This window comes from Physcomitrium patens, chromosome 12 (genome assembly GCF_059467195.1).
Source record: "Physcomitrium patens ecotype Gransden chromosome 12, ASM5946719v1, whole genome shotgun sequence".
NCBI lineage: Eukaryota > Viridiplantae > Streptophyta > Bryopsida > Funariales > Funariaceae > Physcomitrium > Physcomitrium patens.
In genome coordinates, this window is record NC_143421.1 from 15,005,812 (window position 1) to 15,025,417 (window position 19,606).

The 19,606-nt window shown below is 36.8% G+C and overlaps 1 protein-coding gene across 1 annotated transcript; it reads right to left on the reverse strand.

Moving 5' to 3' along the window:
* Positions 1-3,547: 3,547 nt before the first annotated feature.
* Positions 3,548-6,274, reverse strand: LOC112289803 (uncharacterized). The gene has a single exon (XM_024535411.3). The coding sequence runs from the start codon at positions 5,144-5,146 to the stop codon at positions 3,998-4,000; it is 1,149 nt and encodes a 382-aa protein (XP_024391179.1). The 5' UTR covers positions 5,147-6,274; the 3' UTR covers positions 3,548-3,997.
* Between the last annotated feature and the right edge of the window lie 13,332 nt (positions 6,275-19,606).

Below are 19,606 nucleotides of genomic sequence, written 5' to 3' on the forward strand. Positions count from 1 at the left end.
ATTCCAGTTGTTGACATACATTCCACACTCTTAAGTCATGCTTTGGTAGCAATCCTGCTGAGAGAATGGGAGCAGACCTCATTCATGCAATGAGCACCAGACCACAAAGACCCAACACAAGGAGTTTGTTCTGTTGTGGGTTTCTAAATATTTTTCTATACATTAGTTCAAATTTTGCTCATCTTGGATTTTCTATACAACCCATACAAGAACTTTCATAAAATCAAATAAATAAATGTTTTCATAAAATCAAATAAATGATGTTTTCATAAAAAGAGACATGTATATATATATATATATATAGATGTATAATCTCCATGGGTCTCTATACATTAAAAAATAAATTGAACTAAGGCAAAATTATTCAAAACAAGGTTGTTGGATCGAAAAAATTCTAAGAAGATAATGGTGTAAAGGATTTCATATATGATTTCCTCCTTCTATGTTTGCATTAGGGGGTTTCAAACATGGCCTTTTTGGGTGGCATTTTATCTGTGATGCAAGCTCAAAGTATCTTGTGATATTTCAAAATACCACTTGATACTTCACCAAATCACCCACCTCACAAGGTAGGTGATTTTGAAATCGAAATATCAAAAGAAGGTTGGATCAAATATCAAAAATTGTGTCACTTGCATCAGCTCTCTTCCCTCAAAGTACTTTGCACTTTCTCCATACCAAGCAATAATAAAGTTTAAATCAGGGGATAATATCAAGAGGTAATAAAGTTTGAATAGTGATATATTGGATTTGATATTTCAAGTGATCTCAAAAGTATTAGGTTGTGAATCCCACCTATTTGGTTTTGCAAAAATGCCATGTTTGAAAACTCCTATTTAAATAATATCACAAAAAAACCAAAGATTGTACAATTTTCATCATATTATGCAACAATAAATTCTAATCCATCACACGACATTACTTATACATAAATGAAGTTCATCACATCCATTTTACAAACCTCATTTGAAGAGCTAAAACAATGATGCCATGTTCAGAGAGGCGAGATGGATGAGGTGGAGGAGGAGGAGGAAGGGGGTCCAGATGGACCACATGGACTGTGCACACGGAGGCTGGTTTTTCTAGAATCTAAGGGATGGTCAATAGCCAAAGCTGACCATGAAAAAGGAGGAAGTCAAATGAGGACAAGGTGGGGAGCAGCATGATGAATGGGGTCCCATGCCTGAGCTGCAGAGTCCCCAAAGTGAAGACAAGTCACGCGCTGTTCATATCCATTCCATGAACATGCCCTTCTTTCATTCACACACACACACACTCACACACACAAGGCTCTCTTTTCCTCTCCCTAGGGTCAATGTCAACTTTATACACTAGTCTATTTGGTTCCTTGTATTAATCATGAGATGATTCATGAGTTTTTTATTTTATTCTGAATTGTTCATTAGACACTGAATGGCCATTCATTGGTTGATGTTGACATTTGCGTTCTTTAGTGGAGGTTAAGCCAATCATGTATTGCAGTCAGTAAAAGTAGAGTATATTCTATTTTGTATCTACACACACGCGCACACGTACACAGAGCAGAGAAGAAGAACCACTTCGCCACTATTTTTTGTGAATAATATTAAATAATAAATCATCTGTTTTACTCTGAGAATATCTATCACTTGTTCCAAACACTCGTAACTTGTAGTCTACTTCAGTGCATGGGCGTCAATTCCCCATCCGAGTTTCAGACATTCCCATAATTTGCAGGCTTGACTACGAGTAACTGTGTGATTGTCCTGTCAGCGAGGTGTGTTACGGAATGGTGAAGCATTCAACATGACGATCAACGCCACGCCTCAAGTCGCGGTCCTTTCTTCAGATTGGAAGCCAAGTTTGAAACTATTGTGATAAACCTCCAAGTCCGAGAGGACTTGAAAATTTTGAAGTTAGGTCCCAAAACGTGAGCAGATAAGCTTTGTCAGAGCGGGGCCTGCATCGACAGGTGTAAATCTCTCGCTTCTAAAAGTCACTGCATGCGGATACCGCTCGAGCCAACACACAGCCCGCCTCGCTAACATGCTCTCGGCCATAGATTCTCCATCTCGATTCCAATCGGTATTCCTCAAGATCAACATGCAAGCATCTCATCATGAGTGGAAGGACGAAGGACGCTCCTTGGCGGAGAGGAAACGCTCTCCAATAGCTAAGCACCACCAATGGAATCGGCTGTCTACTGTGAGGATTTTGTACCCTAAAGAATATACAAGCCTTAATCGAATCAGAGACCTCGTATGTCTCTCGCGCTGAACCCGGCGGAGTAGCAAGCGTACGAGCCGAGTAATGATTTTTTAAGGCTCCACTCCCTCCCATGTCTTCCTTTATTACTACCAACTCTCATGCATGGTGTGGTACTTGGAAGCCTACATATATTCGGTGCTGGCAGGGTGGCTAGATTCTAATGGAGTATCTCAAAACCTGACGATGCAGCTCGCGCTGTACCGCACGATGGATCTTATACATGTACAAGGAGTACCCAATGAAAACAAAGATCTAGTACTTGCTTGATTACAACTAGCACTGAGCATGATCGTGTGTATTTAGTCCAGCTTCCCAATGTGCACATCTCTGAAACTTCTTATCATCTAGTTACAGCTAAGACAATTATTTGATGGTCTTGATTGGACTGTTGGAGGGCTGTCTTGTACACGTTTATGTTATTGGAAGTATTTCAGGATTCCTTCGTGTCAAAGGAAGCTCACAAGACAATACATGAACTGACCTTCCTCGTGTCGTGGATAAGATGCACCCCAACCGCTCAAAAATTAGCGTTCTTTCCGCTTCATGATTTAAAATACAGCTAGATCGTGAAACACGGGCATAAGCAATATGCAGGAGGTGTCAAACACTGTCAAGTGTCAGTACTACGGCGGATCAACCCCGCTAGATCTGATTGAGGTCTCAGGTTACAAATATTGAGCATGGTTGCACACCTGCACTGGAAATTTGTAGAAAATATGGGATAACGTTGGTGATCATGTGCCTCGGAGCTTCGTCTTTACTGTCAAGGCGCTGCAACAATACAGCTTAAGCCCATCCTAAGTTCGATGGATATGGCGCCATTATGTTCTAAGTTTTACTTCGACGTGTCACACTTCGAATCTTCAGGTTACTGATATCTACTCAGCGTTGCGCGAAATGATCACATGCCCCGCTCAGGAGTCCCTCTCCTGCTATCAGGTGCAGCCTGAACTTCATTGACATCCAAAAGGTTATGGAATTGTGGAACGCAGCACATGTTCACGGGACTTGCAGGACACATTTGCAGGAGTCTCGCACCTTCAAGAAATGAACATCTTGGCAGAAACCGTTGTAACTACTGACAAATTCTGCAGAAGGAGAAGTATGAAGTCACTATTTCACAACACTCCACATGGCATTCAGTCACGACCAACAAAGGAATGAAATTTCATCCTCTCCCGCGCTTCCCTCTCAATAACCACCATCTTTCCAACTGCTCCTATAGAGACAAGCAGAAAAAGGAAAGCTTAATCAGGGATAGGTAGAGACAATCTGCAAAATGCTCAGGACTAAGTCTTGGTAATTGGAAATCAAGAATATTGAAGTGCAATTTATTCGTGACGTTTGAACAATGAATCAGTTCGTTAATCCTTTCTTGAGACTTTTTGAATCAAAATAGTATACTAAATGAGCCCCAATTGCTCATCGACAATAAAAGTCTGAGAATTAGCACCAAATAGTTGCACAGCAGTACTTCCACAACCCGCTTATATTACACTATTAATTCATTTCTCTCACAGAGCTGGACCACTGCACGCTGGTAGCAAAAGCTAGAGCCCATTGGCAGACCTCACATAAGTTATAAACTACCTCAATTCTATTCACAAATCCGTGTTCGCAACATCCAATTCACGACGTCTTGCACAAGTGCACACGACATTTGCATATTACTATCAAAGTCTACAGATAAGGGGCAATGTACAGATCGAGTAATTTACAGGCACCGTCAGGCTCCTTCGCGCCACCATAACTATTGAAAGATATCATGCATATCGTGCATGTCTTGCCACATCGAGGAGACTGTATCGCCCTCTTCATAGCCACTGTTCGAGTAACCGTTGGTGGGTGTGCTCCCTTCCTCTTCGATCGTGCTGGAGCCATGAGGGGGCGAGGAGCCGTTGGTAGGAAGTGTACCACCTCTCGAGTCCAGCTGATTTTGGTTCCAAGCAGCTGGTTTCCCTCCCAGCTGGGGCCGCGAGTTCAGCCCCAAGTGCAGTAGCATCGACGAATCATATCCTCCATTCTTCGGAATAGTCTGCAGAGTTGCTGGAACACCTGTTTTGCCAGCACCCTGGTCAGCAGCACTTGCCGGAGTGGCGCTAGTCGGATTGGACTGTTCCCACATGGAAAAAACTGGGTGATTACCGGCCTGAGGATGGGGGTTTTGCGGCACCATATTGCCCCAGAATTCAGGCTTCACGGATCCCACGGTACCGTTGGTGTTGACGGCGTTGTCGACTTGAAGCTGAGATCCCAGATCCGGTCCGTAGTAGTTTCCAGTGACCGGTGGCATCGAATGCGGAATCATCGTGCCATACATGGGGCGCATAGACTGAAATTCTTGCTGTGCAGTTTTGCTAGACAACGGCTGGGTATACATTCCTTGGGTATGGTCCACGGAGTAAGTAGGGTAATGATTCTGTGGTACGAAACCTGGTAGTTGGGAGAAATTGAATCCCGACATGTCGTGTGTCAACAACTGCTGGAATCCCATGTTCGGCATCCCCGGTTGTCCTCCAGCGGTGGCCATGGCAAGCGGGCTACCGACGGAACCTGGACCTGTTCGCAAGTAAGGCTCCTGCCTCTGATGTCGGTTTTTCTTCCGGGAGCCTCCCCCCACCGGGACGTTTCGAAGGGTACCCCCAACAGTCCAGTATCTCTGGCATTGCCTGCAAAAGTGCCTGGGCTGGTTTACACTGTAATTGTTGTAATAGCAGAACTTAGTGTTCATCGACTCACATCGCGGACAGGGCAAAACTTTCTGAGGTTTCTCGAGGGCTTTCTTGCCAGGCGAGGCTGGGGACGCAGGTGTACCTGTAGCACCTAATGTTAATTTCCTTGACTCCTTTTCCAATGATCCCACACTAGTATCATCTTTTGAAGCAGGTAGGTGCACCATTTTGATATATGCTGCTTGTTAACTGTCCGATAATATTTTCCAGAACAGGAATAAGAGGTCTGTTACTGGCTTCAATCCAGCTCCCATTCCAAGTCAGAGCCCCGAAATTTGCAGACCGCGATCCCTTCTCATAAAAACTCGACGAAAGATACACTCCACCTCGGATCAGAAATCTAGACAGCGGTAAACTCACTAGTCGTCGAGTTCACCTTGGACTCGCCCACAGATCGATACAAACCAACACCGCATACAGCAGACCTCAGACCGTGCGCTCTCACCCACCTACAGGACACACAAAGATTCACCAAAGAGCCGCAAGCCTGACCTCGAGCGCACACAAAATCAATACACCTACAAAGCATCCAACTAGTGACTAAATCGAACAACTAACTCCCACAGCAAAGTCTGACACCTCTCCCGGCTCACAAGTATCCCTCGCGCAGAATCCCCACCCGAAAACTAGCAGCTGCCGACGCTTTAACTTTCATTTGCCGAGGAGATCGAAACCTTCAGCTCCAACGGAGGCCAACTTACAAAAAACCAACACAGCCCAGGGATCCAAGACCTCTGCAAGGTCACCAAGGGGAAAAGAAAAAAGACAAAAAGAAGAAAAAAACTATCTGCACAGCGCGCGCTACGCAACAAGGTGATGAAAGGACGGGTGCCGGACGACGATTAGATGATAACTGCAACGATCTGATGGGAGACCGTCCAGCAGGCGTCGAAGCGGGATGGGATGGATTATGGGTGGTTGCATGAGCTGGGCTGCTGTGGGAACGCGATACTCCCATAAGATGCAAGACACGGTGCGGGCTGATCAAGGGCGCATCGAAGGATCTGAGGTGTGGCTGGGGTGCGACGAGTATCGATCATCCTTCGGGCCGAGGAGGAGGGGTGGGGAAGGGAGGGATGGGTGGTGTCGCGATGCCGTCGGCTGGAAGCGAATAAGAGGCACTGCGATGGACGTGGACGGGGCAAGACCGTGTAGAAGACGAGCCATTGGCCCCTCACACTTGGGGCAGCCGCCTTATCCTCCCCGCTGCGTCTGTGGCCCAATCTCCGCAGAAGCCCCCCTACTACCACCACCACCACAATCACCCTCTCCTGTAGCCCAGCGCTGCCCTGCTTTGCCTTGCTCTTCACTCTCTCCTCCTCTGAAACCTGCCCCTTTCAACCCTGCCCTGCCCTGCTCTGCTGAAACCCACACTAACTGGGTTTCGCAGGCCACCTTACTTAGTGTGCCAACACATCCCCCCCCCCCCAAACCCACACTTTGTTGTGAACCCAGTGCCAGTGCGCACCCAGCTGCCCGAGTTTGTTGTGTATTGTTTCGCTTTCCCTTCTGGTCGATGGGATCCGGGATGAAGAAAAACTTTCAGCTCAGAATCTTCTCTTGTTTGTCTCCAGCGCATCTTCGGCATCAACGTGGTCGTTCTAGACCGGTCTTCTTCTCATTTGCTCTGGACTCGGTCTCAGTTTCTCGTCGTCGGAGTTTCTGGATAGGACACAGTTGTTTTAGCATTTCACTTGGATGGCTTTGTGGCCAAATGGCGGTTGTCCTCGGAGGTTGCTTGATCATGCGAGATGGTGGATATTGTTCTGGTTTTTGAGGTTACTGTGAAATATTTTGAATGCTAAGTGCACCTAGATCTGATACCGCCCTAACAACTTCTCAAACTTTTTGTAAGCTGGTTTTGGAAGACAAAAGGAAATAAGAGAAAGAAAAGTAGCAAGACATAAATAAATTAATAAATAAATAAAGACAAAGAAAAGAACAGATATTTCATTCTTATTTTTTTTCTCCTTCATGGCATTTGCAAGATCATATATATACATATACATATGCAGTATACAAAATATATGTCTTCAGCTCTCAGAATTACAAATCACAATAGTAACAATTGTCTGAAATATAAAAAAAAAATTATGAATAGTATTCATGATATACATCACCTCATTAAACAGAACTAACTTACCAAAACATTTCTAAGATATAAAATAATAAAGATGATGTAGACCTTGTGTAATCTAATCACCAAGCACTTAGTGAACAAATCCTGTACAAGAGCAGCATGAAGAGGTCCCTCCACTACAAGGGCTCTTGCACAACCAGTTCACAATCACAACCTGCATTATTGAGGCATTTGCCTACAACTCAGCTTGTTCATGTGTGGTCACAAAAAGTATGAGCTTTTTGACAAGTCTGTTTCTTTTTATTAATTTGTTTTTGGTTTTTTTTTTTTTTTTTTTTTTTTTTTGTTGTGGGTAGTGTCTTAGAGACATGAGTTTTGTATATGAAATGGATAGGTGATCATCACCCTTCTATGGCATTCCATAGGAAACATGTATTTGACTTGTAGTTGTGGAGGACCCATCCTAGTACAAGCTTCATGATCCTAATGCCCAGGACCACATGCTTATGGCTGTATCCACCCATCCATCCATTTCCACTTGTTCATCCATCCATTCATTAGTGGTATTGAGTTGATCATGACCCTCTTCTTACAAAACTTTCTTAGCTCTACACCATTTTTGTGGGTTTTTTATTATATTTTTTTATTTTATTATTTAAAAATCAGTCATACATTATAATATAATATAGGGGAATGTTAAACAAATCCATGCTTTTACTAAATAGACCCGTTTTTTATGAAGAACATGTTTAGAGATTATTCTTACATTTCATTACTATTGTTCAATAGGTTAGATGTTAATTTAGTTAATTGCATATGAAATTTATAGCTTAAATCTATGCTTTGTTGAATTGCATGTTGTGGAGTTGTTGACATGAAAGTTATCAAAAGGATATGTGCGTTTGGTTTATAGTCTGAGGATTTTAAATTGAAACCAACTTCACTTCTATGTTCAAATGAAGTAAAAAACTTGTTGTAAATTAAATTGAATTTTTATTGCGTTTTATAGAAGGTGGGAATGTAAACATCTTTTCTTAGGTTTGAGGCACAGATTACGATCACTTAAATCATTGATCAACATTAAATAAAAGCATTGAAATTATCAATATTTTTCAATCATCGTGGAATGTTATCTTCCGTTACTGTATCAGAAACTAATCCATGTCCAAAATGCCCATTTTAAACCTTCCATTATTAACATTAAAGAATTTAACTCATAAAAGCTGTTAAAGTCACACGCATGTCCATTGGCGTTGATGCCAAATACAAGATTAGCAATAGTATCATCCAGCGCTTTTAATACACAGAAACACGCACACAACATATATAGATAGATATATAGATAGATAGATAGATATATTCTCATACACACATTCCCATATCTAAGAGCAAACAGCCCAGGTTGACAGTCAAACAACGTGGATCAAAACACAAATGGCTGTTCAAGCATTTGCAAGGGGAAATCTCCGAAGACGTGCGTCGATGCAGTGTTCGAAAGACTCACAAGAAATCCTTAAGTAGAGTCACACGAAATCCTCGAGAAGCTTATCTTTCAAGTTTGTAGTCGAAAGAGTAGTCGACCCAAACATGTCTAAGCGAGGATGTTGAAAAGAGAGAGAGAGAGAGAGAGAGAGAGAGAGAGGAGAGGAAGAGGAAGAGTAAGCTTGTAAACCAGAGCCAAAGATGTGATACGGTTAATGGTTGAGTGAGTGAGTGCACAGATTCCGTGCTTCGAGGGCTGACTCCGGTGGGCTTTCAGTGGGTAATGGAGTCCCATTCATGAGGGTACATTATATGGCTTTCTAGAAGAGTGGAGGTATAACTGCAAGGACACAATCAGGCCAAGCTCCATCACTGAGTGACAGGGTACAAAGGGGAGGCGCAACCATCGAGAGAGCAACGTTGGCCCACTAAGAAGGGGCACCAAAACTGGTACTCACCACCACCACCTTCACCACCAGGCTGCCGGCCCAAGCCCAGAATTTGACGCAACAGACCCCACACAGAACTTTCATTGCGACTGCAGCGGGTGCTGTCACTGCTGCAAGGGTTGGTTCCCAGCCTTGTTGTTGAAGCAAAACGTGATGCAAGGACTCACACTGCTGCTACTGCTGCTGGCGCTGCGACGCGACGCGACGCAACGCAGGACTGACCACTGCAGTCCGTCTCCAGACAGCCAGCCAGCCAGGCACCAGGTCTGGGCCGCGGTCTCGGTGCTTGGAGCTGCAGCACTGTACACCTGTGGAGGTTGGGTCATCGCTTTCCAATCACTCTTAGCGTTGGGCCAAGGCGATGCGCCGGCTCCCATTGCTATGGTGAATGATTATCCTTTGTCGAGGCGGTCAATTCCGTTTTGGGGTGAATAGCCTCCCACCCCCGTCTATTCTGCTGGCATGACGCCCAAATCTGGATCCAATGCATATATATCTGGGACACCGCATCGATTTTGCCTTCCTAATTATTGCAGTTAAGATCCCCAACAGATCGTCGTTGAAACTGTCATCCATGCAGGCCTTAATTTGTGCATGGATGTCCTAACGAGACCGAACTTTCCAATGCTAATTTGACATGCATGTGAGATCCTTTTTCATTGTTAAAAATGAAATAAAAACATTCCCATGTTTTGGATATGGTGCATGCTTTTGATTCCATAGTGCATAGAAAAGCATTCTTTGAAGAACCCCGGTCGCCAGGGCCTGTGAAAATCAAATTTCACCACGCTATTTATTGGGTGGAAAGTGAGTTTATAATTCAAATTTACTTTGCGTCAATGACAGATTAATTACTTGATACACTAAATGGAGGAAAAACTGGCATGAGCTATTCATTCCAGAAAACGGGTGATATTTCCTTACTATTTAAAAATCTGAATTGAGGTGTTAATAAGTCCTTCCGTAAAACATTCTGACAACAAAATTCTTAACAAAACAAAAGTGCAATCATACCATTTTTTTTTCATTTTCGGAAGATAATTTGTTTGTCTTTTATCAATGGTTTTTCTCACGTCATTTTGTCTATAATTATCACGCATTGTTACTGTGATTTAATAATGAAAAACCGTTTCCAACACTAAATTGCAGAAAGAAGTATTTGCGATGATCGTGCAGAGAGTTGATTATTTAATCACTTTTACCCAGAAGAGGGAGTCGGATATTGTTTGCACTACTTTCCATGTGAGTGACATGTGACTAGGCTGATATATGTTGGAGTGGCCCCGGCGCATGGAAAAAAGCAGGCTGGGAAGCCGACTACGCATTATGAAGGGTTGAAATAATGATTTGCGTGACCTATAAAGGCTGCTCAGCGGCACCAGCAGTTGCGACCTGGAGGAGCACAGTCAAGGACCTGCTCTGCGCCGCGTCGACCGTGTCCCAGGCTGATTGGGGCGTGGTGGAAAGGTCTGCCGAGCCTCCCGGATGCAGGCAGGCACAAAAAAACAAACAAACAAACAAGCTGGGAACCAGAAAGCGGGCGCGCGGGATGTGCATCTGCGGTAGTGTGTGCAGCAGGACTGAGAAGGGGAAGGGGGGCCACCGCTTCTCAAAGATCACCACTCCCTTCCTCTCGCCCAAAAGATCTCCCTGCCGCACTTGGTGCGCATCCTCCAATTTCCCAGACTCCTTTCCATCGGCTGAAATGCCACTGTCGCAGCAGAGGCATCATCGTCGGTCGATCCCCACCAGATCCCACGCTTTCCCATCCTTCCGTGCCGCCTGGGTGGTGGTTCCTGTTCATCTTCCATCGACGGAGACCAGCGACCCTCAGCCCCGTCACTTCATAATTCCCTAGGTCCCCTATATTGCCACCCCCACCCGCGCCTCGTCCACTCTGTGGCAATCAATCCCTCTTCATGTGGCCACTGCCACGCCTCGACACTTGGAAACCTGCAACACGGCCAACCTGCAATTGCACCACTTAGTCCTCCGGTCTTCCTCGCCACACGCACACACACAACAACAAAAACAACTCATCTTGAGAAAATCTGTCCAAGCTCTTCACCCCGTTTCTCCAGCCACTCGATTCTTGAATCCCACCTCATCTGTCGTATCGAATACTCTCCGATGCTGCTGATGATGCGAAGCTTTTGGTCTTAAACCCTGCAGATCTCATACGTATCGTGCAGCCATGTGGGTCTGGGTGGTGTCTCCGGCATGCAACGCAGCATCGAATCTTCTAAAGCAACAATGGCACATACACACACAAACACATACTAGCTTGATGATGTTGATGCATGGAAACTTGGTCCTTCTCCATTTGCTGAGCTCGTCGTTGATGGCGTGCATGCAACAGGCTGCTCAGCGAGTGATCGAACCATTTTTACAGCCACCTTATGGCATCGAATTCTATGATTTGTATTCTTTTCTGCCATTGCGGTTTTGGTCGGTTTGAATGGACTGTGTTCACAACGTTGGTGAAGTCTCTTCCATTCTGTTCCTTCGTAGGGCTTTACTGTGTTGTTTTTTCATGGACTGTCAGTTTCTCATTTTGACATATGCTGTACAGATTTCGGATGAAACGTGGTAAAGGGATTTGCTTTTGAAGGGTTTTTGTGCACTCTAAGTAGTTGAAACTTTCATGTGTGTGGCTGGGTGTATGTATGTATATATATATATAGAAGTATATACACACACACATACATGTATAATGTGCTTGAATTTAAAATTTTCTTACGTTGCATTATTCACCTTTGAGAGAGATAAACAAATATTGTGAGTATGGTTTCTTACTTTATTCTTTTCATTAACTGACTACTATACAGTAGTATTTTTACTTCCATTTATTTTCATAAACTTTGAATTGGATAGAACTACAGCAGAAAATATTTTTAAAATATCTAAAAGCACATATACTTCATGACAATATCAAGTATGTTTCCTACTACATAACATGGTTTGCAAAATAAAGATGTGCCATAAATAATAAAATATGATAAAAATAATTGTTTTGAAAAACCAAGATATTATACTTGAAACCTTCTTTGTGTTGTTTAGAATGCAATCTTCTAATTATCTCTTGCTTTAATATATATATATATATATATATATATATATACACCTGGATGGAGCTTTACAACTAATTAAGTTGGTTCAAAAGGTTCTAATTTTTTTTAAAAAAAATCATTTTTTTAGTAATTCTTTTTAAACATTAATAATTAACACAACTGTTCAAAGATTTATGTTTCTGTTCTAGAGATGAAATAGTGCAATGATAAACATATATATATATATATATATACATACATACATACATATCAATCGGGATTGTTTGAAAAAAAAATATATTAACTGATTCATTAAGGTCTTAGGTCTTTTGATATACTTTTGAATTATCATATTAGCAACATTATATTTAATAGAATCAACTGAATATATTAAATTTTGAACATAATTAAACTTTTTTTCTTGGTTCTTGAAGTTTTTTAATCTTTTTTATAAAACTTTCCATAAAGAATTAAATATTTTATTTTTAAATCTAAATCTATATAATAATAAAAAGTAAAAAAAAAATCAAACAAACAAACAAACAAACAAACAAAACATAGATGATATAAGATATTTAAAAACTTTTATAATTGTAGAATCTAAATGCACAATACATATTGGAGCTAGGCATTCATTTCAAATATTTTATTTTTATTAATAATTATATATATATAATCTGTTTTGTAAATAACAGTTGGCTCTGTATTTAGGCCTTGTATATTGCAATCAAAAAAAGTTTAAGTAAACAACGTTTTCTTTCTTTGTATAAATGGCTTATCTTGAATTGCATCAATTTAAATACATTCTACTTCATACATGCATATTTAAAATAATATTATTATTTATGTTAAATAAGACTTTCAAATAAACTGGCAAGTCTAATATATTAAAAAAAAACACTAGTTTTTAATATAAATATGATTTTAATAAATTTAAAATTGTACAAGTTCCAAAACATATAAATTCTCTCTATCTACATGTGATGTCATGTGATGCCATTTGCGGAGTATTTTTTTTGAATGTAACAAGTAAACATGTCATAATCTTTTTGTTTTCTTACAGATTTCAGTAGAAGCATTGTATTTACATTAATATGATCATTTTTATTTTATTTTATTTTATTTTCTAAATTCGCCATAGTTGATATACTAATAATTGAAAATGATATAACTTAAATGTTAAAGTAAATAAAAGGGTTTGTAGAATTATGTATCAATTTTATTCTATTTCACTAATAGTAATAAAATTGATGTTTTTTGAAGCTGGAAGATGGTAGGAATTCCTTCAATAAGTATTAAAATATTTTTTTTTTTGAGATAGATAATATAAAAAATGAACCCATCATAATTTTAACAATGTAACAAGATAATATGTCATGATTTTTTCTTTTTTACAAGTTTAAATTCAAATTTTTACAAGAATTTTCTAGCAAAGATTGCCGACTAAGCTTTTGAAAGAATTACACAAAGTAGCTTTTCAAAAAGATTAGGAAACCAAAGTATTATGACAACAAATTAAAATTAAAATTAAAAACTTATACCATAAAAGTAAATTATTTGTTTGATGAAACATTATACAAAGTTTCTACAAAAGATTTGAAAAAGTCTAAAAGTTTATGTTTGAAACAAATCTAAGTAAAATTATTCTACTATAGTATCTTGTTTAGATAATTTTTCACCAAACTTCTTTGAAGTAATAAAATCCTATTAAGTTATTATATTAAAATTAAGATTTTATAAAAACTAAGAAGTAGATTGGATTTGTGAATCACATGAAAGTATTATAATTAAAGCTGAAATCTATCACTTAATTAACTTTAGGAACATGAAGAATATATCAATATAATTTATTAAAAATTAAAACAAAAAATAAAATTCTATTATTATCTTTTTTATTTCCTAAGGTTTTTGATTAGTTTTAAAAAGTTAAAATCTACATTATCATTAGTTTTTAAAGAATCTCGAGTTTGGTGATTAAAAAAAATAAAGTAAAAAAAATAATTAATTTTTCTTTTAATAATTAATCTTCCAAATACTAATAACACCAAATAATTAATCAGCATTTTGGAAATTGACTCTAGCAAGAATGTAAGTAACTAGTGTTGTATTTTATTAATGCTGATAACATTCAAAAATTAATAATTTATTTTTTAAGAGAATTAGTTTGTGAGAAAAAGATTGTACTCAAAAAAATATATAATTTAAGTATGATAATATACCTTCTTTATTAACATATGTATTAGCCAAGTTTTAATCTCTAATTCAAATACAATGTAATAAGTTCTTCAATAATTCTATTAGGTGTTGTTTTAATGATGCATCAATGTTTTTAAAGTGCACGGAAATAAGAGAAATATGTGTCTTATATTTTTTTTTAATACTCATAGAAATTTTGACTAAATGTTAATTTTGATAATTTTAAATCAATCTTCTTGATTATTTCATCTTCTAATAAATTAGTTCATAAATCTAAAGAAAAGTGAACTTTTTTTGAAGTAGTAAAATTTGAATTTAGTAATATTATTTTATTAAAATTTCTGTTTTTTAAATTAATATTGACAAAAAAAAATTCTTGGAAAATATTTTAAAGCTTTATATGAAGATTTATTGTTCATAAATAGAAATTTTTTAGATAATTTTTTAAAGTAAGCTTAAGCTTTTTAAAGATATTAGTTTATTTTAATGATTATTTTATGAATACTTCTCATATCAATGCTCTGTCAAAAAAATTATGATTTGTGTTCAAAAAATATGAGGCATTTTATTCCAATACTGTTTTATTTCTATACATACATACATACATACATACATACATATATATATATATATATATATATAGATATATCTTCTAAAAATCCTCAATTTTTTTCTAATTTTTTTATTCAAATTAAAAACTCACCTTTAGTGTCAATATTTTAATTTACTCTAATTTAGCCATCTTTAACTTCAAATAATTTTTTTATTAAGCATATGTAGTAAAACATTTAATTTTTTCATGATAATGAAGAAAAATGTATATTTTCAGAAAAAGTAAAAATACCAAATTTATATTCTATTAGAAATTCAGGTTCAATACATATATATATATATATATATATATATGTGTGTGTGTGTGTGTGTGTGGGTGTGTGAGTGTGTGTGTGTGTGTTTTTAACAAGAAAAACAAAGAAATCGTGTTCTATTATCTGAATGTTTTTAATAAAAAATAAAAACATGAAAACTTCATACTTAATTCAGGTTGTAAGTTCTCTAAGTCACTTTAATATGTTAACTTAAAAACAAAAAAAGAAAAGATCTCTAAACCAACTCTAAGTGTTTAATAACTTAAATTAATCTCACTCTTTTTCTTTTTTAGTCAAATTTTATTTTATTATCCATGTTCTACAAATAATAAATAAGAACTACCACTTATTTGATCTCCTAAATTTATTGTGTGTCTATATATATATATATATATATATATATTTCTATATTAGAATCCTATAAAGAAGTGATTTTACAGAAGAAAACGAAAAAAAAAAAAAAAAAAAAAAAAAAAAGCCACTACTTTTTATAAAAGCCAATAGTTGCAAAGAAAGAGCATAGTGCAAACGAAATAACTTATGTTCAAAGATTCATTTGCAAGTCTTCTAAAAACATTCATGATAAAAAAGAATTGTGAAAGATGAGGAAACACATAAATAGATACACTAAAAATAAATTAGAGTAAAAATAAATAGATCTAGTTTATAACAAGAAATCCAAAATTTTGAGATGGAAGGTGCAAAGGAATTTGCTTGTAATATGAACCATTAGATGTTGAGATTTGGATTTTACTGCTCGTGTATTGGTGCTAGTTGTGCAAAAATCAAGCAAAATTAATTGCAATCAATCATATCAAGTCCCTTTAAATCTATTCATTTTATATTTTTTATTTATTTATTGGGTCAAAAAAAATATTTTGTATATTCCAACACTGTATGCAAATATATAAAATTTTATGTTTTGATAAAAAAAAAATATCAAAAATAGAGGTTTAATTTAAAATTAAGTAAATAAATAAATATTTATCACAATCCATTTTGCAATTGGATTCTTTTAAAATTACAAGTATTTCATATCATCAGTAGAAAAGCCAATTTCCAATTGCCTTTTAAACATTAGTAAACATCACCTATGTAGAGTTTAAAAAAATAAAATAAATCTAGTCTCTAACAAAAGAGCAAGAGTAATAAATATATTCATTTATTTTTGCACCTTTCAATTAATCTATGAACAAATGAATATAAATGGAGAAATTGCAAAGTTAATGAATGAAGGAATGAACACAAGAGGAGGAAGGAGTATTACAAATTCATTTCATTTCATATATATATATATATATATATTTATATATATTTCCTTCACCTTTGTTAGTTGGGATCACATGACTTTTGGTGGCTTGAGGTGATATCTTATAGCTTTTGGCAATGCAATGCATTATTGGCGGAGCCATTCACAATCATTGCTTACATATATATATATATATATATATATATATGTATATAAACAAGAGAAAATAAATAAATAAAAAGGGTAGTTAGAAAATGGAATGGAGTTTTGATGGTGTACAACAAAATGGAGGCCCGCTCTTGCTCTCACACTCTCTCTCTTTCTCAACGTGCTTTTCAAGCGGTGCAATTCTCTATTTGTGGGCCACCGCTACAAATAGAGAAGTAAAGAATAAAGAATAATGAATAAAAACCCACCGCAATCCTACCCCATTGCAACTATCAATACAACCCTATTATGACTACAAATTCAACTTCAACTCCATGACCCCATGACACTCATGAGAGAGGAGCAAGTGAAGGATGGTGCTTGACACAATGGAGCACCAACTCCATCACCACCCATCTCAAATCCGAGGTGGTTGGATGGTATGGTCAAACCCTTCATTCAACAACATCGACATCAACATCCATCTTTATTACAATTCCAATATATTGAATGACTACACAAATGTGAACCTTCAAGGACATCCTCATCAGCCTAGCCACAAATTTAGGGTTAGGGTTTTGGGGTGGGGTGCTGTCGCATCCACAGGTAACCACATGGAGAACCACTTGGTGGGTTCTGTTTTTTCTTTTCTTTGTTGTTGTTGTTGTTGTTGTTTTTGTTTTTGTTGCACTTGTGGAGTCAGGTACTGAATCCAGTCTCACGTTGTGGGGTATACAAAGCATGGGGGGGGGTGTTGGAGTTGCTTCAAGCTTTCCTATCCTCTTTTTATCTTTTAATTTTTGATTTTTTAAAATTTCATAATTTTTTCATCTCTCTACTTCCCTAATCATCCTCTTATTTTTTTGATTTTTTTGATTTTGATTTTGATTTTTCTTTCCACAAATTTTGTCAGCAGTGGGCCTCATGGCAGTCAAGATTGTGATCCTCCTTCTATTCCCAACCACTCTACGTATGTATATATATATATATATATATATATTTGAATGTTTTGAAACAATAATGTAATCTTCACCCCTTTTTTCCCTCTCCCTTGGTGGTGTTGTCTTGTCTCTTGTTCTTTCTCTTGTAATTTTTGATAAAACTATTTAATTACTGGCAGCTTAGAAGTTCAATGGGTTTCATCAATTCTGTTGATTGCACAATAAAGATATCGACAGTTTTTGTATAACTAGTAAATAATAATTAGATGTTGAAGATAAGTGTGTGTTTCTTTCATATATTTATATATATATATATATATATATATATGAACTTCTAAAATGTGCAAACTATCTACAGTTTTTACTTTTCATTTTTTCGTAAATTTTTATTTTTGATAAGAAGTATGAAGTATTTACTCCTTCAACAAGTTGGAAATAGAAAAACTTGTGTATAGTTTACAATTAATGATATAAAAGAATAAAAATAATAGAATCTATTTACAATGTCTTTCAGAAGATTATTTTAGATTTATTTATTTATTTATTTATTATTTTCTTAGTAATTTTCTTCATAAGGTTGATTTTACAGACCTTCAAATATATTAGTCGGAATTTATCAACCTATAAATTACAATCTAAGTACCAAATACACAAGGATACTTGTTCTATACTTTAAAATATAATTTCTTAAGGATGAAGTAAATTAAAATTTTTAAAATGATTCTATTCCGAATATTGATTTAATTATGAATCACAATACAAAGTAAAATGAGAACTAAATAAAAAAAAATACACATACATATATATAGATATATATATAGATATACAAACTGCATGCTTATCATACTACAAGTTTTAAGCAATGTTAAGGATATAAATGCGTATGAGAGAGTAGTGATAAAAAAAAACACATCTATTTTCTAAAACATTCTTAAGCTAGTAAGCAACAACATTGTAAACAAATATTTATATGTAAACTTGGACCAAGCCGTATAGAATCGTATACAAAGTATTCCATAGAAAGAGGAGACTTGCAGATGATTAATGTCAAACAAGTGCATTCATGTTCCTAGTTCTTTTTGTTTTCTTCCTCTTCTTCTCCTTCTTCATAATTGTTTGTTTGTTTTTCTTGCTTTTCGCTTGTTAGTTTTTCATGATTCCTTTCTCCTTGTTGGTTTCTAGTTTGTATGACTTCTTATTAATATGTTCATGTTTATGTTTTTTTTAATGCTTTCTTTCTAATCATTCTTGCATTTTGTTGTTGTTTTTATTTATTTTACGTTGGCATTGTTTTAGCATGGCCCTGGTGGAGGAGGAGGGCATGGTCAAAGCTTGGCCATAGTGAGTGAGTGATGCCACCATAGGCCAACGGTGGTTGGCAAGTCCATTTCGAAGGGCTCAAGTGTCGATGTAATGGGCCCCGAGGGTGGGGATTTATTTTGTGTGTCGGAGTGCCATCTTCATGGGGTTGTACATACCAAGGGGGCTTGTTGTCCTACACACGGAAGTTTGAACAACATTGATGGCGAAGGCTTTGGCAAGCTTCCACATTTGTTGCCCCTTGCATGCCATCACGTACCATGGCCGCCATTTGGTTAAGGCCCCATTTTTCTTCTTCTTTTTCTTTTGTTTGATTTTTTGTTTGGAAACAGATCATGTTAAAGTTTTGAATAATGATGATGTAGAGGAAGACTAAAAAAAGCTTACAGACTTGCATACTTCTCAAAGTTTTATAATACTGAGTTGTCTAAGAAGGTTCCAAACTTCATTGTGGAATATGCTGAATGAATTGGACATCCTTCTAAATGAGAAACTGAAATTTATTTTTTATTTTTTACTTTCTAGATGTTCAATTGTAATTTCATTTATACTTGGAATTGATAATCCCATCAACAATTTAAGAACAATTTGAAGCCTATTGGAGTTATAATCAGCAAGTTGTAATCATTTTATTGTGAATAATTTGGCTGAGTGCTACTGTAATGAATTCTCTCACAAGCTAAATGGTTACTTGAAAATTAACAAGTTAACAAAAGATTGTTCTGAAAAATCTCTACAGTTTCTGTTAAGCAATTTAAGTTTTTTTTTTTTTTTTTTTTTTTTTGTCTATACTTTTCGATTATTTATTTTATTTTTTCTAAAGAATACATAGCAAACTTAATCTTAG